The 24,168-nt window shown below is 40.4% G+C and overlaps 2 protein-coding genes across 13 annotated transcripts in view; one reads left to right on the forward strand and one right to left on the reverse strand.

Annotated features, from left to right (window-relative positions):
* Nucleotides 1-14,269, reverse strand: part of Abl (tyrosine-protein kinase Abl) — a 32,073-nt gene extending 17,804 nt beyond the window's left edge. Inside the window, exon 1 of one of the 2 annotated variants that reach the window (XM_022788506.2) lies at nt 12,827-14,269. In XM_022788506.2, the coding sequence (XP_022644241.1) occupies nt 12,827-13,043 (217 nt within the window). In that variant the 5' untranslated portion in view covers nt 13,044-14,269. The remainder of the gene's footprint in view (nt 1-12,826) is intronic. The other variant, XM_022788516.2, reaches the window with a different exon arrangement.
* LOC111243122 (delta-sarcoglycan-like) overlaps nt 1-24,168 on the forward strand; it is a 33,902-nt gene that overhangs the window by 5,333 nt on the left and 4,401 nt on the right. For 2 of the 11 annotated variants that reach the window (XM_086978003.1, XM_086978004.1), the window contains exon 3: nt 22,664-22,849. In XM_086978003.1, the coding sequence (XP_086834129.1) occupies nt 22,664-22,849 (186 nt within the window). Of the gene's footprint in view, nt 1-19,581; nt 19,738-20,788; nt 21,044-21,404; nt 21,828-21,851; nt 22,143-22,194; nt 22,328-22,663; nt 22,850-24,168 lie in introns of those variants that run through there. The other 9 variants (XM_086978008.1, XM_086978009.1, XM_086978007.1 and 6 more) reach the window with 9 other exon arrangements.

Below are 24,168 nucleotides of genomic sequence, written 5' to 3' on the forward strand. Positions count from 1 at the left end.
TGCGAGGTTTCTCAGCGCAGGGAGTTCCGGGAGAGAAAGGACATGGTTTAGTGTGTTCCTATGTATTTTGACGGCCAGCCGCGGACTACGCGAGCTGCCTTTTAGGTCCTAGGTCGATGGGCATCACGGTCAAGATAAGCGGATAGGCGAGTCTCAGAAGTGGCATAGTGTAGAGCTACTTTGCTGCAGCTGGCAGAAAGAAGCAGACCAGCCAGTCGAGCAGAAGTATGTCTCCTGTTTGGTAACGGAAACAAGAAAGGAGCAAAAAGTAACTGTCGAATAAGTACACAGTTCCGTTCGGTTTTCGCGCTAGGCCGCGAAATGCTCAATGAAAAGAAGGATGCAGTTTATTTCAGTACTGATTGTATCACCAGGTACTAAACCCCCACTAGAGGAGCGGAGCGAGCACTTAAGGTCTGTGTATGACCAACTTGGATGCGATTTTCTCATTTTGTTTTGTGAAGTCGCAAAATAAAAGGGAATCCAGGTAAATAGTTCAACCTCGAACTAAAGTTAACTGCGTTGTGATCGATTTAAGAAATCCTCATGTATTTTAGAAGTAGTAATAATTAGCAGCTAAGATATAGCCAGATCAATAATAATTTGATTTGATAATGTTAATGTAATAGAACAGCAACGTTTTATTACATTAGAGTTAGTGAACGGTTGCTCTTCGCAGGCCTAACTTTGTTTTGATTTTTATTTCAACCCAGATATGATAATAAGTGCTGCTTGATTCGTAGAGCTCGGACATAGCTTGCTTATATTCGACATACATAAGAATCTTGAAATTCAGTTACAATCGCATAAAATCCAGTGCTGTCGTCAACAAATCGGGTCAAGTACCTTTCTTCGCCGAAAATAGCCATCGAAAGGGCACAGTCTGCTTCGGGCGTGTATCTCTCAGCTGGTGTTACCAGCATTCCCTTTGATACTTTGATCACATGACAGACGCCTAACTTCTTCGCTTGGAAACTTGTAGAAGGCATAAAATATAGATATCGGCTGGGAATTCTTTGTTGACATCCCATTAATTTTGATCTTTTCCTACGAGTGGGGCTTACAGCGATACGATTTTGCCCTTGCGGATAATTCCAAACAACTATAACAGTAACATGTTAGCCGTATCCTTATACGAAAGTGATGCTATTATTAACCGTAGCTTCATACATGGTAGAGAGACATGTGCATATTTAGTCGTATTCTCGTGTAAATGCGATGGAATTCTAGCTGATTCGTACTAATTAAACCTTTCCAAATAAACCATAAACAGCTGGTATATAATAAGACAATAAGAGATCAACTGGTAGATGTGCCTGACGAACAGTTAGATTGATTCTTAGAACAGCATTGGGTATTTAATACGAGATGGCTTTTGTGTGAAAATTCGAGGCACTTGTATTCTTGCATAAAACTTCAAAATAGTCATAATGTTCATAAAGCTTACAAACACATTTTGTTGTTGTAGTGTATGCATACAAAACATCCCTATACTTTTTCAAAAGTTACCTTCGTCGCTCGATATTAATTGGCTAGTTGGCTGATGTGTCAAACACGGTGTCAGACTCGTTTTCTGCATTTTCCTTATGTGATTCCCGACGCGTCGGTAATGTGACGTACGTTCGTCGTACATGCGTAGTTATTGGGCTACGATAGATTTATAGAATTATGCCGACTCAAGTGCGGCGGTGAAATAACCTCTGTCCGTCTTCTCAATAGCTGCAACGCACTCTTTCGCAAATAGACAACTTAAACACGATAATCAAGGTCACGAATGGCACCCAGTTTTTTACGGCAGTGAAGCCTGGTACTGATTGCAACTACTGTATAGGTGCACAATTTTGTGTTGTAGTCACAATGGTATTCTGGCATTTTGCTATATTGTACCCCAAAATAGACCCGATATGGTTCAAACAGGTAGATAAGCTAAAACGCGTAGTGATTTTCAAATCGCTATCCGTTAGCGCTATCTTCAAACAGCGTTTGGCGCAAGAATGTTTGTAAGATAAGCCCAGCTTTCTCTATATCACGTTCCACTCTTTCAACTAATGACCGAATTATGCTACTGGCGAGCTACGCAGATTTGATCTTAACCAACAAAAATACGTAATTGACAACTGAACAAAAATTTAAAACTGCAATATGGCAGGAACTATTATTACTGCTACTATTATTACGCTGCTATATTTTTCAACTTCGAATCACAAGTCCTTCGGCACCCATACCAATCCTTTGTCCCATATTTGTATGAATACTTCATATACCGATGGGTTCTCCAAATGACCCACGAAAACTAAGTACACCATTAAACATTCATGCTGAAAAGTAAGCTAAATTAATTCTACTGCATCTGCTGAAGCGTATTCACTAATTGAGGCGAACCTTCGATTTGAAAAGGAAGCTTTTCGGCCTAAGCTTATCTGTGTCAGGTATTTTAGATTACGACTCTGCTGATTCTGCCTACTCAAATTTTATACACAGTCTGCTTAGCAAGGTGGCCCACAATATCGAGCAATAGAAGCTTATTTTCGTCTTGATCAGAACTGTACTGTAGAGTAGGTAATAAAAGTAGCATAGGATTAGAAAGGTCAGAACCAACACCGACAATACAACGAATACAAATGGCAGTTGCGCTAGACTACATCAGCTCGCCCTTTTATGCACCGAGCTGGAGCCTATCTGTCTTAGCTTGCAGCTTCTTCTTGCACTAATTATACGCCAAATCTAGTAAGAGCCAGCGCTGTAGCACGTAGAATCAAATTATCTCCAATAGCACTTGCCCTGTACGTGACGCCGATTTACTAAAGTAGTTATTCGTTGTTTGCTTTACAAGGAAAAAATGTAAAGCAAAAAGAAAGACAAGACCTAACAGAATAAAAAACAACCCTGTTAATATGTTCTTTTATACATCAAGATCTGGGCTTTGCTTTTGTTGCTATTGCTGCCAGCATACTCTTCCTATGCATTTCCGCTCTATCGATCGCCAGCGTTCCAACACGAAGACATGATTTAGAAATCGATAATGACAACGGCCCTCAAGTGGCCCCGCTAATGATAAACAGACCACAACAACATGGCCAACGTTGGTGGCAACAGCAGCTCGAGAAAGATTCGCCATTTATTTAACTGAGAGAGTGAGCGACACCATCAGCTCGCTACAAATTACCGTGGTTACTTTTTTAGTTAGTTGGTTGATACCCAAGTGACTTCGCGCAATCTGTTCGTGTATGCCCGTCGCATCATCTACTTCTCGAACTGTAATTTTTCGCCCCGTTTATTTAATTCTGTTGCTTGCGTTCATTTCGTTTAACATCCAATAGCTAAAGCAGGCTTAATATGCACACGTTATAGTGTCAGCAAGACTATGATAACTACATCGCTGCAATGAAGTTCTGCTCGTTTGTCGTCTTCCCCTTTCTCTCCTTTTTAACCTTTTCGAACTCTGCTTTTTGCTGTCTCTCGCATTTTGTGACTTTGGCCAATCAATGTTATGTGCGTAGTAGTTACAGTAGGATTGTACACCTTGCCGTCACGGAAAAGCGCGCCAAGTAAACATTCACAGAATAAACGATACAGATTTACTGTTTTTTCCCTATAAGTTAAACAAAACCTAGCTGCAATTTTCAATAACAGGAGTAAAATCATGTATATTTAAGTTAGATACGCTACCGGAAATTACAGCCTGAAATCTTTTGAAATGTAGGCTTTTCATGAAAATATAGATTTGCTATGGCATAGCATGGTTTCGATAAAACAAACATTAATTATGTCGTTCAGTTATAGTTACTCTCTGACACGCACTGTTAAATCTTGTACTGAACGTATGTGGTCCCTTTGACATTGTTTTTCAACTAGAAGTAAGCAACTAAGTAGTGTATAATTTGATGAACTAGAGCTGCATCCTCTGTACATAATGACAATAAGTGGCGCAGAGTTTTCCGAGTTTGTCGAATGTTTTTACTTGCTGCTGTAATCGTGTCTACAAGAGACCAGTGTTTGTTATTAGGAGCCGATCGACTGAAACCTGTGTCGCAAATTGTTTAAGAGTAAAATGGCTGACCACTTAATGTAAACAACGTTTTTATTTCTGGTTATCTACGGCTTTTTCGAAGTAAATGTCATAGTTTCTGTAGGGTACACGCCCTCAAATACATGATACATTGGGGTTGTAGCTGCCGATGAGAATTACTTTGAAAATTGTTGCATACCTAGTTTCTAGAGACCCACTCATAATTCTAGATGTATAAAACATTAACTAATATGCGCCCATCAATAGATCAAGCGCTGGCAAACGGTTGAATAATCAAGAGAAATAACTAATTTCTGTATAACATAGTTTACCAACAACACCGAATTTTCTATGTGATCTAGTGTCATTTCAATGACGTTACTTATAGAATCGTCTGAAAAAGTATATCGCATAGCACTGTATCTCGACTCCACCAAATGAAGAAAAGAGGTTCGAAAGGAAAAAATTACTATGGTTGCGGCCAGGCCAAATTGCAGTTTCTTCAGAGCGCCGGAATTCACAGGCGAAAAAGAGTCACGATTGCCGCTTAGCAAAAAAGATAGCAACTAGAGGCAAATACACATCTGGACAACGTCGGTTGTCTGATTTGGTCCGGTGGCAATGGCTTCCCCATACCAACCAGTCAGACTCAGACAGACCGCCACGGGTCGTTCGTCCTATGCTGTTTCATAGCCCGACGCGCCATTCTTTCCCATTGCATCCACCCAAGCTCAAGCACACACACTACTTCGTCCAAGAACGTACACCGCAGGTTCGTCTTCAGCGACACAACGAACTGGACTGCGACCCGGCCAACAACGACAGAGCGTTGGCCAAACGAAAAAGGGTCGACTCAACTTGCTTTCGCGTTTGCGTGTAGCGTTTGTTGCAGCTCCCTCAGTTGTTCATCTTTCTTCTGTCTATCCTGTGCAGGGCTGAGCCAAGGACCGGCGCAACGTGCGCATGCCATAGCAACCGTGTCTGTGGCGTCAGTAAAGCAAAATTGTATTGAAGGGGAAGTCAATCAAATACCGTGCAAGGTATATCAACGGTCAACTCAATATCGGAAGTAAGCAGATAATGGCGATGAAGCTGCAAAATGTAGAAGGGCTGGACAGTAAAGATATGTACCAGACATGTATAATACATAGTAGGTCCGGCAAGTATAGTCTGGACAGACACACTAATCAAACTTACCGGCGTCATTATTAAGAGCAGCATTTCCGTAACATCTATGTCTGATATAATAATGAAATAACTACCGTGTCGAGAGGCGAGGAAACAACAGCTCCGAAGAAGCAAAGTAACAACAAGATGGCAGACAAGTGGCTTTGTCTGGGACGTTACCTACGAAATGAAGTAGAATGGCAACTACCAAAATGAGCATTTCACACAGATTCATATAGTCATTGAGCTCGAAGTAGTATAAACGCGCTTACATTCGAAATAATCATGTACAGCCGGTGCAACGTTTCAATCAATTCTGTAGTATCTATACTCATTATATATAATAATAACAATAAAACTAGCAACTCGTGCAGTTCCATGGCTGGCAACTATTCCTGTTTTCACTAATGACGGCGAAGTTGCCCTCGTCGCGGCTGTGCAATCTAACTGTCCAACTGCTGATCACACAGGGTCGGGGACCGTAGGGAATAAGGTAACACATGATGAGACTTCCATTGCAGCCGCTGACAGCCGTTGCTAATGCTAATACCGACTGCTGACGCAACAGAGACCGAATCAGCCATGACAGCCACGGCGCGGCTAGAATCGTAGTTGTCGACGCAACGAAGTCAGGGGAAGACGCCGGCAAACAGAGACAGAGGAAGGCGGTATTCATCTTTAGAACAGGACTATATCCTCCTCGTAGTTAGGAGTTGAAAATTCAGAGGACTCTAACGCTGCCATCTACACCATATATGGTATATACGGGGTGATCAAAAGGCTGCTTTGCATTTTATTTCATATCAGAGGTGCTTGTGGTATGTGCGATGTATTCTCTCAATTTTTCGACCGCCATTTTGAAGCACGTGTTAGAATCGTCGTCTGAATCTATCGACAAGTTGTATGCGTAAGTTTCTATGTACTGTTGGTTACCTATTATCTTCTTTCTATTCAACTCCTAGAAGATTAGTAAGAAAAGAGTCTTTGCTGAATCGACAAATATAAAATGCGTTAATCGCCATTATAGAATGTATACCATTTAAAAAAGGCATCTCAAAAAATATTCATAGATTTCTGGATAGCTAATTAGGCCTCTTAAAATGCACAAACGTTACCTTTGAAATTCAATGGTAACTAACGACGATGGAAGGAAACCACGACAAGCGATAGAATCTTTGGATGTATTTTAAAGTAAAGCTAAGCCTAAGGGGATTCAGCTCAACCATAGATTTGGTATCTGACACTGCAATCAAGTGGTTATCTTATCTCTGTGATTCAAAAGATTTTGTTTAATGTTGGCTACCTTGCATGCTTCTTAATCGCCTTGTATGAGCATTCTATGACGGCTAATCATCATGGCCAAAAAAAAGCGAGCAAAAGACGACTAAAGAATGCTCAAGATGCACTATAACTTTCAAATGTAGAATCAGAATCTGGACTATGAGAATTTGTCCTTCATTTTTATCCAACCCTTTTCATGCACCTTCATGTGCCTGACACGCTTTCTAGCCTGATTCTATGTTGCTGCGTGCCTCAAGCCTTCGTGAGCGTTTTAGTAGACATTCTATCGAAAAAAGTGACCCCATGATACGGGGATGTTTTTCGTGTAGACTACGAACTGTCAACTAAATTTACACGACATCTTAAAAGTGTGGCACATCAAACTGTCGCATGCCGATGTTACTCTCGCGACGTCGATTTGTTCTGTTTTTTTTTATATCCTCGAGAAAAACATGTGCATCAGCTTTGTTCTGTTTTCTAAACGTTTTAGGAAATAAAAGAAAAATAGTACTCGTTCTTCTCAGTGGACCAAAAAAAACAGTTCGGCCACCATTTAAGGTGACTTTTCAACTTAAAGTAGCATCAGTTAAGCTGGACTGGAATAGCGCTTCTTATAAACTGTAAGTGTTACCATTGGCCTTCTACTACTGAGGTCACGTAAACAAACGAACTCGCGCGAAACGACAGCAAATGACGGTGATTCTATAGTTGCTGACAACGTAATGACTAGGATTAATTGCGTGACCTGTCATCAACACAAACATGACACGCATTGTTCCTTTGCACTAGTCATCTTAGCTAAAAGAGAAGTTTACACGGGGCGCTCACGTCTGCAACAATATTGACAATAACAACAACAACGACGACGACGACGACCGGGACAAATACAAACAACAATACGTTGATTTGCTGCGAGTCTGAGACAACTTCATAACATGAAACAGTTCTACTGAATGTCTCGACCCGATTCCTAAGTAGGGCTGTCTAACAAGTTTATCTATTAGTATCAACATAGCGATTATATATCCTGCATAAGTCCTAGAAAAGACCTGGCTTAGAATAAAGACATATTCCCTGCCCTCAAACAAGATATGCTATGTGTTTGTAAAAATGCGTTTACTGTGTGCATAAATTTCTTTTACCAATAACCCTTACAAGATTATAAAATTATATAGTGTTTGGTAACGTTCGAATATCAGATTATCACATTAGAATTTAGCTATATTAAGATCATATATAAATGACGCTTGATGGAACAAGCCAATGTCCGTTCAACACATAGTTGTTTCATCACAGAAGCTGTGTGTTCGGATTACATGCAAACTGAATGCTACATACATGCCCATCACCGGCAAAAAAGACACTACACTGAGAAAACGTTTGTCTTTAATGGAAAGACACTGCAAACTGGAATAGAAGGTGTGGAATAGAGACTATAGTTTTCCGTGAACAACAGTTCTTCGCATCGTCATTTGCATTTTGCTGGCTTCAAATGATATTTATGCTATACCCCGTTACTCTACGTGCCCGACCCAATTTGTGCAAGGGGTACACGGCATCTCCAGATCTTGGCCGAGAGAAGCCCAAGTAACGGCATCATACGACGCCTGACTAAAAATACTTATAAGGAAACAGTCGATAACATAGGCGTGCAGATAATATACGCGAATGGTATGAACAAAATTAAAAAAAAACTCGTGGAACCGGCTTTCATCTGTTTCACAACAAAGATTGCAATTGTGACATAGCCTCATAATAATACTAAAGAAACTACACGAAACTAACTTCTAAAACCGCTAAGAAATCTACAGAAAAATATAGCAATCAAAAGTGAAACAAATTAAAATGAGAGGTATTCTCTACACATTTCTAAAATATGCTCGACTTTAATGAAAGGCTATATTATATTGCTAACAGAAGGGAGATACGTTGACCATGTAGCGACGAAAAAGAGCGTATTAGAGATCACACAATGATTCCAATATTTTAGCTGGACGTTGGATTAGTCTTACTGAATGACCAGATTTCACAAGCAATCAAAAATCGAAGTGGATGACATTAAAATTCATAAAATGGGCTGCCAGCGTAAATGAGGAAGAATGCAATATCCAGATTTTGTGGACGAGAATGTGTAACCCTACATGTATCAGAAGATTTGTAAAAGACCACGATAACGATAATATGAATCACCATAACGTTAACACTACGATGACCATTTTTTATTGTTAGAGAGATTCTGAAAATCTGTACATGTATATGCAACCTACGTCATCAAAGGAACCTTCCCTTTTCATGTGTGCGTTCAACTCGAGGCGATAAAATGACATAGCAATTAGCACATTTACCAATAAAAGATGAATGAGAAAATGCCAATAAAAATGCGTTGACTAAATCTACTTATTACTCATTATTATTAAGTGTAAACATCTATTTTGGCTCTTCAAACAGATCATCAACTGTAGCCACTCGTATCCGAGGTATCACATTATCGGGTAAAGCAACGCAGTTTAACGTGTTCTGTTTTGATAAATACAAGCATATTGTAAGTGACCTTATCTTCTTAAATAGCAACGTCTCGGGCCCAATCATCATACAATCTTTCCCGATTTTAAAGCAAACACATTGGCAATTCGTATATAGAAAATGGTTTGTCTAGCTTTTTCATCCATAATTGAACCTCAAACTTAGGTTAGCTACATGTGACATCGACCCATGAGTTTATGTTGAGCACAAGTACAAACCCGACTTATTACACATATATATTACCGCAAGTTGTTGATTGTTTATTGTGCCTCCCGGCCGATCCATGTAGAGTGATGCTCGTCTGCTCATTGTGGTGTCCTCCTTCTACTGTCTGTTTCTTTTGAAGAAGAACAATATAAGTAACAGCTACACCTAGCAACAGTACGCCACAATTACCAGTAGCAAACCCCGCGGACCCATTGTGCGATCGCTCTTTGAATTTAATGTCAGAAACTCAAACCTTTATTTTATAGTTCCTATTTCGTAATAATGCTTTCCCGCTTGGTACCTTTTCCCGCCATCGGCGACTATTCTGCTTCCTTTGAATAAATATTTCGGTCACTAACGCCAATATTATGTACTACTGGCCAGGTCATCATAGCATCGTAGTTGCCGCTAGCTGACTAGCTAGATGGCGGCTCCTCGTTGACTAGCGGCCGACTTCCTACAACTTCGACAACGATAATACAACAGAACCAGTGTCGGCAACCGAGCAAACTTTTGCTGTTACTCCCTCTGCTTCTGCTGCTATAGAGGTTCAGTCCACGAAAGACACTGCTAGGATCAGTTTTATCGATTAGTGATGGTTGACTGTGGTGAAGGCTAGCAGCGACTTGGGATGCTGATAGCAATGTGTTGGTTCAAGCGAGTAAACGAATGACCGGCCGGTTCGAGGATCGAGCACTCGCCAAACCGAGTCTAGTGTCACTTTTAGCTTGCCTGGCGTCTGGCGGGTCTGGGCGTGCAGCGATCGGTGGTGACCCGCAGATCAGGTAACTCCAAGCTCCTGCGATGCTCCAGGCACAAACTCGAAAAACCAGCAGCAGCAGCAATTGCCGTCACCATGAAATGCCGGCAGTTTCATCTCATCCCTATGTAGTCGTCTAATCTCACATGGCCGTTACCGACGACGAATGGGTCAACGAAAACATATTCTGACAGGACATGGCGACCATCTCCTGCTCCCAAATAGTACTAACCTAAACGATGCGAAGGTACACTGCGGGAAAATTGCTTAGATCGACAACAACTCTTCGTACTACTGCTGTACGTATTTGGACAGCTATGACACGACGATAAAGTGTTGAATAGCAGTGGATGTTAGCCGTAAAAAGCTCGTGAGCATATTAAGAGTGTTCGATGCTCGACAGCGGAGCCGCAACGTTTATAACAATGCGAACAACACGAGCAAAGGGGAATGAAGACGGACCGTTCTAACATCAGGTCGCAATGATCGGTTCAACAGCAATCGAAGTTATCAAAAAGTGTGTTTTAATAATCAAGGAGACATGGCACGGTAAAAACATAGAATTCATAGCGAAAACGAAGAGAATATGGAAAAATGGATAGTTATTGTTGTTCATACGTGATCGAATTCAAGAGCTAACTGCCATCGCCATCTTCGTCAGATATCGAAACAATAGCCACGCTGAGAAGAACGCGAAAGCGACAGGAACGGGCGCGCATAGGCTCGTCTGGAAGTGAACGATCCGAACTTTTAGAGAATTAGTTGGTCACTTTCGCATGGGGCAAGGTGTAACAATGTCCACAGAATACATGCGAAGCAATGTCAATAAAGGGTGATGTTTGCTAAGCCGCGACATTCTTTTATCAAATAACTTTCTTCTATAACAGCTTATCATTACAGAAATAGTTGTGGTAAGCTCGTTTACTTAGTGCCACATAACTCATTCGACTATTGCTTACAATATAGTTTCATTTTTAAAAATTCATAGGGAGATAGTCGAGAATTTACATCATAGATCCGAAACACGGTCAAAAAGCGAAAGGTGTAAACACAAATCCTAGAATAATTATGTCGTGCCTAGTGTTATTACCGTTTTTGTTACAGTGACAGCTGTTGCTGCTACCCTCGACGGTGAAATGTCATGAAAATGAATTTGTATTAGCCGATACGATGCTAAAGCAATGCCATACTTTAGCGCTAGTCGCAGCATCGAGTGACCAGGTGAAGAAACTCTACGCGACATCAACATAATTCTATTATATATGCTTGGCAGTACCAGTTACCACATCAAGTCGAGCTACCATAGATGTATGATTAATAGCACTTGTGTAGTATTAGCGGCCATAGAAATAACTTCACAATGTCTGTATGGATAATCCATGTGGCAATATTTACAACATTATCGTTATTTCTTCTAGCGCACTGATGGCAATGTTGGTTGTTATTATTGCCATATAATCGCCGGACGTTCGATCGGTCTCGGCTATTAATGGAGGAGAGCGCTTTTTCGCCAACGTTAGCAGCAGAGTGGTGACGACGATGTTATAGGAACCACTATTAGCAGCAGGGCTATCAGCACCGCAACCAAAACAATCTCACCGATTGTAGGACAGTCATTGACAGCTGGCAACTCGAGCTGCCGCCCATGCTGTCTTGCGGCCGTCTTTGGCCGGAGGGCCGCATTCGTCTCTATTGCGACAGCCACAACAACCGGCGTTGACATCGTTGTCGGCGACAGCAGCAGCACGGACAGCGGCGTGGAGCAAACCGCGCTGCAAATGAGGGCACTTCCGCACAAACCATCGTTAGACGGCGACGGCAAAGCTACGGCAACGAACATTTGCGACCGGTGGCACCATCGTCGTTGCCATCAACGAATCAGCGACAACAGGACAATTTCGGAACGACCGAGCTACAGAAGGGCAGAGACGCGATTTTACCGTCACCGCGACAGCCAATTATCGTTGGTACTTATTGGTGCTCCAGCATTGTTGGTGCTTACCGCCATACAGCTCGGGTCAGTACGCGCTAAGAACAATTTGAAAAAAAAAAACGAGGTATCGATGCACATGCTGGGTGCTGGCTAGCATCCTAGTCGTGGGAAATAAGCACTAGACTAGTGGGAAGGATATAGATCTAATCGTCTATCGATGGAGTCGATCGCAGAGTATTTCGAGTAAGGGTATGATTCGAACACCCACAATGCCGTGAGTATACACGATAAGTGGGGAGACAAAACCGAAAGCCCGGGTAGAGTGAATCATGCGAGAGGAGCTGAAGAATACATAAACAATGATATATATACCTAACTGCGTGATGTGACCTATATTCAGCCAATGAATTTTCGAAAATCCATATAAATTATGCGGACGCATGAGATTATCATTACGTTTAACCAGTACAATAACGACAATATACTTTCTTCGACAAAAACATTTTTAACAGGTCATGCAATACGGGTAGAGGGCTGTACTATTATTCTGAGCTACTTAACTCATTTGAATTGATAGCATGAACCCAGTAGCGTGGCTTTCGACCCAAGAAATTTATTACACTCCCAGTGATTGCCCAACAAAGCATGTTTACGCTCTATGTATCCCTAATTTTGCCCAGTTTTTCCTTTTTACTTACCGGTATATCCCTCCGGTATTTTCTATAGATTCACCGCGTTCTTATTCTTCCATACATTCACTTGCGGTAAAGCCCATGCCAGTTACCCCATCCACATACGAAACGCTTTTATAACATTGTTTGGTGGGTACCAATCTGCGTGCAAGGAGCTGTCTGACAACAAAAAACACTCATTCGTTTTTATTTTCTCTCTCTTTCCCTCTCTCTCTTTCCTTGTTTTCCTTTGACTCACTAACTAACTAACTCACCATTGTGTTCTGCGAAAACATTGGCGGAATTGAGCTGCGTGCTGAGTCGTTGCTCCAGCCGTCCTGTGCTGCCGTTCCCGCTGCCTCCGCCTTGGCCCGCACTGGAAGAATTGTTGTTGTTATTTTTGCGTTTGAGATTTGATGAACGAGGTGCACTACCGCACGACGACGAACTGCCCCCCGATGGACGTAGGTCCTTGCCCTGTTGGGCGCCCATAATTTCTTCTCCACCGTTGCAAAACGTTTGCCTAGCCCGGGACTGACCGCCCCAACGTTCGGGGGGCCGTCGCTAGGGCGTTCCGGCCTCGCTCATATCGTGGTCCTTTTCTAGAAACTCCTCTAGCCGAAGCTGTCGGCAAACACGCACGTACACACACGCACAAAATCCAACTGCAACCGCGCCTCACGCCCGTAATAAGCAGGAAAAGTACAGCTGTTTAGAGGAGCAATATAAACAAAGGATGCACTCTCACCTAGTAAGTTTTATCCCGCTTCGGTTTGTGCTACGTACTGCCGTTGATAGTGAAAAGACGGACGGTCAGACACGCTGTGCTTATACCAAAACACACATACGATGCAACACAAGGCGAACTTTTCCTCGCACCAACATACACAAATCGCTCCTCACACACACCACACTCTCGATCGGCCGCTAGCTCCTTTATCCTCAGTAACCGCAAACTTCGTTCTGGCTTGCTTGAGAGTTGATTGTAGCAGCTCTTCGACCCAACCGGGCTATGTCCGGACACGCACCCGAGCTCTCTTAACAGCTACTGCACCCCCGTGATGGATGACACTGCTTGACTATGGCGCTGTGGTAGTTAGTGGGGCTAATCGGAGGAATGCAATAGAAAAAAGCTTTGGCTTCTTGTTTGGCTTGTAGGCTGGTCAACTTCAGCTCGTTGCCCGGCGCTTCGAGTATAACAGGCACGGATACAAGACGATTCACAGCACTAGTTCTCGTTTGCAAGAATAGGTTTGCGTTTTATGCGTCGAACGTTGATGCTCCACAATATCTCATCGTGGTTACCGCTTCTCAATCGCCGTCAACCAACGCTGCTAGAGCATTGACTCGATTCTATTCAGCTAAGCGACAGCCTCAACCAAATCCCTCACATATACACAGACACACTCGCTAAATTTTGAAACAGATGTAATCATACTTCACATTTACGTCTTGGCTCCGCAGCTCCCCTACAGCGTGCATCGGGTGTTGATAATAACGAGTGCGGCTACTGATATTAATGCGATTACTGCTGCAACTCCGTTCGGACTGTGTATGTATCTATTTTGTGGAGCCGTCGTAGAACCATCACAACCTTGCTCACAACGCCACCCTGGTACTGCTGTCCGATAGTGCTGGTCGGCTGTGGCAGCCTATCGTCTGCACCAAGGATCCCTAAGTCTGTTGGTCGGTCGGTCTCTCTGTCCCTCCCGTCGTAGTACGTACAATCTGCTGCTCCTACTCCACCAAAAACAGGAGCAGTCCGTTTGGTGTCATTTCATCCAACACAACGGTAGGAGCCATCTTGGAAAGACAGAGCGCCTTCAAGAGAGGGCACGGCGGAGAAGTCAGGCTGCCGGCGCGCGAAGATTTGAAGCGTCAGGAACAGAACGGACGGCAACGGTAATGCGAGTGCGCCCATGATCATAACCGTAGCTGCTTTGGTTAACGAACAAATGAACGAGCGAAGAATAGAAAGTAGAAATAGTTAAATTCGAAACAATGTTTTGGACACAACCATAATGCTTAAATATGAGCTAAAATTGAAGGAAAATTGGATTGCTACCTCTGAAGAAATATATAGCTGGTCTACATGCAAAATCGACTTAACGAAACATTTCAACGGTTTTCGATTACAATTTTTTTACAAAGAAAACAGGTCTTTTTAACTGAATTCCATTTCGATATACTTTAGCATATAAGGCGTCTTATGAGTATACAATCATAATCAATTAGAGATTAGATTTCCTACAGTCTAGCCTTCCAATCGATTCTATGGGACGTAGGAAGGCACAAACCACAAGGGGTCAATAACAAAATATCTGGGATGTATACGGACTCGTTTGGATACCCTTTGCTTTGCGTTCATAACCGTTCGATTTTCGACGATTTTTTATCTGACAGCAGCACTGCCAGTCGCAACACCCTCTTCCAAGCCGCTCACCTCCTCCTCCACGAAATGTTGTTGCAGACCCCTTGACCGCGCCCCTCGACGACGCTTCCAGACAAACCCCCAGCCATGGGGATTCCACAGGCGGGGGATGCCAGAGGCGCGGATCAACAAGCCAACACCAAAACTAAAGTCACTAATGAAAGTCTTGAAGAAACCAATTTAAGAAGGTATCCATTGAAGCCGGTTCGACAGGCGGGTATTTACTGTAGAAAGCGAGGAGGCTTTCAGTGATCGATGCCGCGGGAGATTTAAACCAACAGGTTCACTTGCCTACCTCTTCAATGGTACACTCAAGACGAAACGACCGAGAAGTAGCGCTTATTAACGATCATAAACAAATAAGGCGAACAATTTTAAAATGGATGAGGTATAGAAAAATATGGCGATAACTATTTATTTATTCTTATATCAAGGTACTGCTATTTTGAAAGCCCGAATTGAAGATACTTCCGACGATGCCTCACAGGGCAATGGTATTGATGTTTTAGAAAGACAAGCATCTATGGGAAGTTTCAACTATTTTTGAAGTGGTAGGGAGCAACGCGGAATTACTTTAAAAATACAAACCTCGATGCAGTGAGTCTTGAGGATGCACTCAATAGCCATGTGTGGTGGTTAACATGTGGATGATCAAAAGCATTCACGGTGGTAGACAGACATCAAGGGAGCCCGATCTTGAATCTACTTCTTATTTCGTCTTGATACCTCGTATCAGTAAAGAACGCGATTCCAATTTCTATCAGATTAGTAAGATAGGTTTTTTAAACACAAGTTCTGACTACGATTGAATTTCTTCATTTGATTTGCTTACGTTTTCAATAGTTACTAAGTATATGATATAGGTAGTGATTATAAGTACAGTACACTTCTTTTAGTAAAAACATCAACATATCTTTATAGTACAGTTTATTACGATTAATTTGCACAGCTCTTCATTGTGCGTCGATATCTACGAATGTATGTGTTGACGGTGGAACTGAATACATCCTATTCAATATGACTTCAGCACGGTTACCGTAATAAAGATAATTATAAAACAAACTGAGATTAAACAATTTGCGTTAATCTAAACTAAACCGGCAGAAGCTTTGTGAAGCGAACACTTACACAAAGAACTCCCGTATCTGCCAACGTTGTCGTCAGCTCGGGTGCACTTGAATTTTCACTCAGTGTCAGATCCCCGTAGATCAATAATGATCGTCATGTGTACAACCTCGAAAAAAAACATGGTGTGTCGAAAAATTTTTGACCGTTTTTCTGGTTAGATAGCTTTAAAGTCGCATATTTCAAGTATTATGAGTTGCGTTAGATCGGCGTTGAACTCATTTAAAAGCTGATTTGACAATAGTAAAAGTTGTTAAAATGCCTATATTCAGATTTAAAATGAGGCGCCTTGAAAATGAGCGGAATTTTTGCCAGTTCGCCATATTTTATAATTTTATTACGATGAAAGCACGAATACCGCCCAGGCCCATAGAATGATCTGTGCTGTTTAAGCTCAAACAGGGTTCTGTCGTTGTGAAAATTTTGATATGAAACATGCTTCTGGTAGTTGTCGGAAATTATTGCGAAAGTTGAGCAGGACCGACGTGAGTAGCTGGGGTATTGCTAAAGAAACTAAACAATTTCCACCAAAACGGTCTTGAGCTGTTTGAAAGGAGGTAGCTACAAAAAAGCTTGACGTTTCAATGGACACAAAGGAAATTACTGAACGGTATTTCTACTTACTAAACTTTACAATGAAATCGAGCTATTTCTAAAACGGTTGTGATAAGAAGTGGATTAGAAGCGACAACAATCTGCAATTAAAAAAAATCTACAATTTTTTGTGGCAACACCCAGATGTTGGGATTGCCGTGCATTATGAGTTGGTGCCGTTTAGCAATAATATTAATTCCGACCTCTCTTGTCAGCGACTAAATAACTACGTTAAGCCATTGAAAACAATCGACCAAAACTACGGGACAGAAAGAGCGTTATCTCTTCTACTGTGAAAACTCTAGATTAGACGCGTCTCTAACTATCCGGCGAAAATTGAAAAAACTAGGCTAGAAAATTTTAATGTATCAGCCATATATCCTTTCTCTTGCACCGACGGACTATCATTATCGGTTTCGGCCTTCGCAGAACTCTTTTAATGATGTTAATTTAGTATCAATGGGATGCAAAAAGTATTTGTCACAAGTTTTTGCACAGGACCCGCAGAAGCTGATCAATAAAAATAGCGCGGACTTAGATTAATAATAATGTTGCAAAACAGAGAAAATAGTTTCTTCAATTTTTGTTGAAAACAGTGAATACCTTTTCAACAATCCTATATGATATATAAGAAACGCACGAATTTAGATACTGCGAATCATTGCTCTTTTTTCTGCATCTATCTGGAAATCAGCATGTGTTAATATTTATTGTTTGCGGTGTGTCAGAATATTTTAGATTTCTGCTTTTAAACAAGCTAAATCTTTATAATTATATTAAAAATACAGTTTTTTTTTCAATGAGTAAAGACTGGCTTGATTTCTTGCTAAGACTCTAATGATTCTTTATCTAAGTCACTACTTTACAATATATTTCGTGAGCTGACAGTCTCACAAATTTGCGCCTTCCGTAGTTGCTCTGAGCCCTTTTCGTGGGTTAAGTTTGCCAAATCGTGTCATTGAACGTTTAGCATTAGAAGTCGAACCCGCTTTTACATTTATTACAATTATATAACAGGTCTCTGAAGAACCCAAGACTACTTAAACTTCGTAGAACGACATAGAGGCCAAAGGATAAGATGAAAAAATGTTGCCTGCAGTTCTTGCAAACAAACATGGAACAGTCATTTTATCAGTTGTGTTCATCGTTGCGTTTCAATTGGTTTTGGTGAGGGCGTCTCACATTGTGACTGGCAGATCTATTTGATTTACAAGTCACGTGGTAATAATGTGCATGTCATAGCTTTTTGAATAAGCACATAGTTATTGTCATTGTACAAAATTAGAGGATTTTAACTAAGGTGTGGATAGGCCAATATGGAACTAAATATGATAATTGAGGTGGAAATTTCGTTTCGATCGTATCATGCGGTCAATAAAAAGTAATCTGTACGAAAAGGTTTTTGCTATTAAGTACTAAGTCTATTGCAAACATTATAGCCCAGCTTAAAAAATAACTTTTCTTACATCTCCAGTAAGGTGACTGAGACACAGCGATCCCTAAATCCTGTTGTTTTATATGTAAAAGAACGTTCTAACTGAGAAAGAAATACTGCACCGTAAAAAAGAGTAAAATAATTTCACTTAGAAAGTATTTTTTGCAAGTTTCCTTTAATGCATTCTACATATACCTTTGCTTCTAGCTGTTTTATCTAACACTTGGAACTTGTATTACTTCAGAGTGTTTGGTCATCTAGCTGCACGCAGCTTAACTGCCTAGTGGACAAGTCGAAATATTTTCCCAGATCGAAGCGGAAAACATCTATCTCGCTTATTTAAATTGCATCTTAAGAAAACGGCTGACCATTATATAGATGCAACCGGTCAAATGTACCTTCATATGTCCCAAAATTGATCGGACATAATTTTAAGAGTAAATCTTTGGCTTTGAATATGAGATATTACCTTTTATTTATTCAATTTCTGGCAATCCGGTAGGTTACTGACGGTCCAAACTCCGTTATCTAATACGGTCAACGCGTAGTTTATTCACGTATGCTTATATTTTCTATAATAATACAGGAAACTTTAAAAAAAAATCGGGAACTGCGATTAGTTCCTAGACAGTAAAATGTGTCCTCAATTAAATTTTCTATTATTCCTGATATTTATAAGATTTAGGATAAGATGTAACATTCTAATAGGAAAAACTTTTGACAGATTTTTTTCCAGAAGTTTTATTTGATTGAAAATGCTTTATGATTAAAAATATCCCTTTCTTATGTATGACGTTCATGAACTTTTACAATTTTCACGGCATCTGTTACGTAAAAAGCCTAGCTTAATATTGCATTTCGCAATAAATGATAGTATTTTTAAGATTTATGTAAGTTAATATTAACAACCTTTTTAAAGTCAATTTACATGCTATTTCAAAGAATGAAGATATCTATTTTAGGTATGCAAATACATTGTAGTGATCATGCTTTAAGTGCATGTTTCCTGTCGTGCGTGAGTACGATTTTCTGTACATCTGATGATAATATAGCGTGATCACTTGCTGAGGTGATTTCATTTCATTTACTTGGTTTCTCTTGATGAGTTCGCGATTGTTAGTGACAATTTGGACCAATGTTCGAAATAACTAATACGTATAATGTCGTAGATAGTCTGCAAAGAAAAATCGTTGTACGAAAAGTAACTACGCTTTCACATTTTTGAAATGTATACAGCATGCTTAAATACCACGCAATAAGGCATAGTTTAACGAGCTGTAACGAGCTCCAAGAAGCAGCCATCGTCTCTAATACAGGAACCACATTGCTCCTCATGAACCGCTAAATTAGAGACGCTGAAGCAGACGCCTTCTGAATCCCTAGAGGCGTCTTGTAATGTGGCTTGATGTCTCTATGGAAAAATCCAGAATTGAGGGTCTAAGGTCACCTATTGTCGTAAACATTAATATTGCCGCATATTACCGTAACTTATCCTGCTGGAGCATTATCTTAAGCTAAACTTTTTTAACATACAATATGATGTTTGGACATGCTGCGCGCAGTAGTCAAAAGTCCTTGAGAACACATCGGTGATGGTTCAGGTAATTAAATCACTTAAAGATGAGCGTAATCCCTAGCTAGGCCAGAGCAATTCTAAACTAGTTCGAATCAAATGAATACGTCTTTTTCAGGTGTAAAACTGTATTTAATAGCTATCTTTTTTAGTTATCTCCTTTTATTTTTTTAATATATATTTTTTTACTATTATATATATAATTAAACCTTTAGCCGTTTCTCTATGATGCATATATACTACTATGATCACGAACATCTACTGTGTTATTATTATTGTTAGATATCATATCATCATAATATAAATGATGTAGGACAACGAGAAGTCGATTTCACACCAAGGCGAATTTTTATTGCCTCAAGTGTATCATACCGTCTGCGATTTATATTGGTACTGTATACATATTATTTTATTTATATATATTATCATCTAAAAATTAACGCAGTTATCAGGTACGCTGTAAGAAGCTATAATAAGAGGTCTAATTTCTTCTATAAACCGTTCATTTTTTTGATCAATAAGCTCTGTTAAGTAGTTAACATTTATACACACATGGGTTAAATTTTGGAAAGTTACCAGGCTTACATTTCTGATATTAATTAATAGCTCTTAGTTACGGGTCAGAAGAATGTTACTAGCTCAGTCTGGGGTGCTGAGAAGGTACGCGTTAAAACTTTGGGCATCTAGGCACAGCTTGACAGTGAGTAGAGTAATGCCTTAACAGGATGTGCGCTGCGATATTTAAAAGCTATCACAATCTAACCGGAGTCAATAGTTACCTATCATCAGGGCTGAGGCTGTACTAACAATGAAATAGATCAAGCCAAATGAAGCTTTATGAAGCACTTATATTCAACAAATAAGCGGTGTAGAGTATGCTATGGTAAAATGTACATATGAAGTACGTTCTTATACAGAAGACGCATAATGTTGTTAATAATGAAACTTTTTGAGATACATAACAGCTATAAAAATCATCTGGTCCGCTAAAGATGTATGCGCAGCGTCAGAATCGTAGTGCTCAGCTGAGAAATCTATACGATAGAATATATTGTTTGCTGATTTGTTTCTAAGCTAAATGTCCTTCAGTCTAGACATCCAGCGTGCTTTCACTTTGTCTCAGTCTACCTAGACATCCTATGTGAGTCAGTTTGTGTCTTACCTGTTCTTTGTAAAGCCGGCCCACTACCCACTAAGCTGTACCCGGTTTTCATTATCGCCCCAGCTCATTTACTGAACAGACATACGTCAAGTTAGTTGAATTTCTGACCGTTTTCCTACGTTTCGTGTGTACGTTTTCATTAAAACTCGCCCAGGTTCATCATCAAGTTTGGGTAAGAATAAGGATCAAAGGTGTTGTTTAATGTCTTTCTCGTGTTTGCATCAACTTCTGCAGCCAGCGCACGCTATAGTAAACCCTCATTTGTAGTAGTTTGTGTACGTTCCACTTAAAAGCAGATGGTTCAGCTGGTGCACACCTGTACATCTAAATGCTGAAAAACTCACCGAAGCACCACTGAAAGCCCCTAAGCTGCTCACACTGGTCAGTAATGCGGAGACTGACTTCTTTACGGGTGAGAGTACATTGATACAAACCTACTGTTATTTCTGCCCCAGGCTAGGCGCGCCTATTGCGGTGCACTTCGCTATAATGCATTTGTTTGATTCGGCTTTAGCTGGTGGCGACGATGAATGCCAATATAAACAAGAAGCAAACTGTCTACTATAACGTAAATCTGAGCGACTGAACGACTAACAAGGAGAAGGAAAAGACAACGGCGCCAGCCTGGCCGGAAAGAAGAAATATTATCGAAAGAGCTTTTACTTCTTCTGTTTCACTACTCTTCGATTATATAGCCATTAGATATACGATTTAGCGTAGGGAACGTGCGTGTTTAGAATAGACACGATTTGTCATAACGCACTAGTGAGCCAACAAACCTCTGCATATATGTATATTCACATGAGAGACGACCAGTGAACTATGTATGTACACGAAGTAAACTTGTGAATAGCATACGAGCGATATATGTGTGACGTAGTGCAGATAGCGATTTCTTTGCGTGCGTCCGCTACCACTAACAACGTTGATGAAAAACTAAGCGTGCTTAACATGCTGTGTGTGTCTTTACGTTTAATCAATATGTAACTTTGGTAAAAACAGGACCACTAACAGAAATCTTTACCCAAGAAAGGGATGTGATGGTTCAATTGAGTTTTGCTGAAATACAAAGATTTTTATCCGTTTCGAAATGAAATACATTACAGCAGAAGACCAAGTAAAACTCTAACATCTATTAAAATGTGACAAATGTTTTAATAAGTATATTGAATATTTTTAGATAAAGCAAGATGGCCATTTGTGAGGACCGAGGGAACACTACTGAAAGTGACGGAGAACGCATTGATAATGCGTTTTTATCTTGAAAATAGGTAAATTTGCATAGAGCGGCTGGTGTAGTGATGATGTTATCGCTGGCCCAATTGTGCGGCCTTTTTTCGTCTGTTTGTATTTGTGTTCTGAATAGATCATTCATTCGACCTCTATATGCTTATACGTAAATGCAATATGTTAACTCCGAATACAGAACTCTGTAGAGAACGGGCAAAAACCTACTGTAAGGCACGTTACCGATAACTGTGGCAAAAAATAGTGTTCAGATAATCTGTTGGCAGGGGACTGGAGATATATATAGCGTTGCTATGATGTGTTTAGTAGACAAGGCTTATAGGATAAAGACCGCTTCTTTCGTTGCTGACCTTAGAACCACCCTTTTTTGTTAGAGTTGTTTCGATTTAGTTTTTTCTAATTAGGTTAAGGAATCGTTGCGTGCGTCGGTCCGATAAGAGGAAGATAGATAATTCAGTAGCAAAATCTTTCTTATTTTCCTTGGTGGCGTTGGATATGCCTGTGTGCTGGACTGTGGTTCTGTGCCTCTATGCCGCTGTTGCAGCGCCGTGAAAGAAACGCAATTTGCAGCACAATGTCCGTAGTGATGCGATCATCGAGCTTTCGCGAGCGCTCTCCACCGGCGATCTCCCTCGATCAGTGGGACTTCGGAAAGAGGCCCTCGCAGGCCATTCTCGCCATCGAACTCAACCATCACCGAGCTTCGTCGCGTTCGTGTTCCTCAATGTTCGTGAGTAAAGTTTAAGGCCTTAGGGTATCTATTGGTTATTTCACTAAGGAAATATCCTTACATAATAGTATTTTATATACGTATAATAAGAAAGAATATATGGGCAGTCGCAGTTAAATGACAAGTGTGAAACACGATATAAGCATATATTGAAGTTGAATCGCCGTAGAAGAGACGAATCAGCCTTGTTACCCAATATATGACTCCAGGCATATATGTCAAATACATAGGGCATTTGAAGAAATCGCTTGACAAAATTTGAAACTACAAGCTTTACTTGTACGCTATATTTATCTTTTACATATACTATATACATTTTTGTACCATACACATGTGTCGTAAAAAAGATTTACGCGCAAAGAACCGAAGTCATGCAATCTGGAGTTGCAAACGTTTTTTGAATTCTTTTGGTATCCCTAAGAGTCTGAGAAAATGTCTCGAGAAAATTTGTAAGATTAAAGTTTCAAAGCTTAGTCAAATAGTGAATGAACATGGGCACGGACAGAGAGTTGTGTAAGAACGAGTATAAATCAATGTTTTTTTTCCGATTTATAAATATATATATACTTTGAGAATCTTCCTATACCTCTGCCAGTTTAAAAACAGTTTCAGAAAATTTGCAATATAAACACAACGAAAGTTGGCTAAAGGGGGAGAAAACGTAGGGTTGGCCAAACCGAAACAGTGAAGTTTATTTTGTTATGTACTGTTGTCGCAAAAATTGCAAAAGCTGAACTTGTCAATCTCAGTCTAAATATGCCCTGCGGGCTTCTATTATTTATTGCTTGTGTATAAAAGAAGTAGATTTCAATGATTTTAGCCAAAATAGGCCTAAGCTTTCTCGTAAAGAACCTACTAATATCTTTAATAGTATAGTGGAATCACGAAATATATGCAAAACATTATAAATTAGCGTTTTCTGCAACCCCTCCACCTTATTTTCATGGTTATATTTCAGATGGAATATGATTATTTTTCATTTTTATTATAAATGACTAACGAAGAATGATAAAACTATGATAATACTGTATTGCACAGACAATAATTGTACAACAAGCATTTAATGCAGGTTATGGTCACTATTCCACAGACAGTTACGCCTTCCCTCCTACGAACAACTAAGCGGAGCGGCATAGCAATGGGACGTACAATTTACGTCCTAAAAGTGGACGTGTCGGATTGATGCCGCACCGCTTTAGGCGTTCTTGCTTGGGACAAGTAGGCCCTGATAGAAAGGTCCTGAGGCACTCAAAAATGTCGAATTTTCAGATCCATTAATCACAGAAATACTATTAAGAAGATTAGGAAGATGTATATAC

The sequence above is a fragment of the Varroa destructor genome, unplaced genomic scaffold (assembly GCF_002443255.2).
Source record: "Varroa destructor unplaced genomic scaffold, Vdes_3.0 BEIS01000001.1, whole genome shotgun sequence".
NCBI classification, from domain to species: domain Eukaryota; kingdom Metazoa; phylum Arthropoda; class Arachnida; order Mesostigmata; family Varroidae; genus Varroa; species Varroa destructor.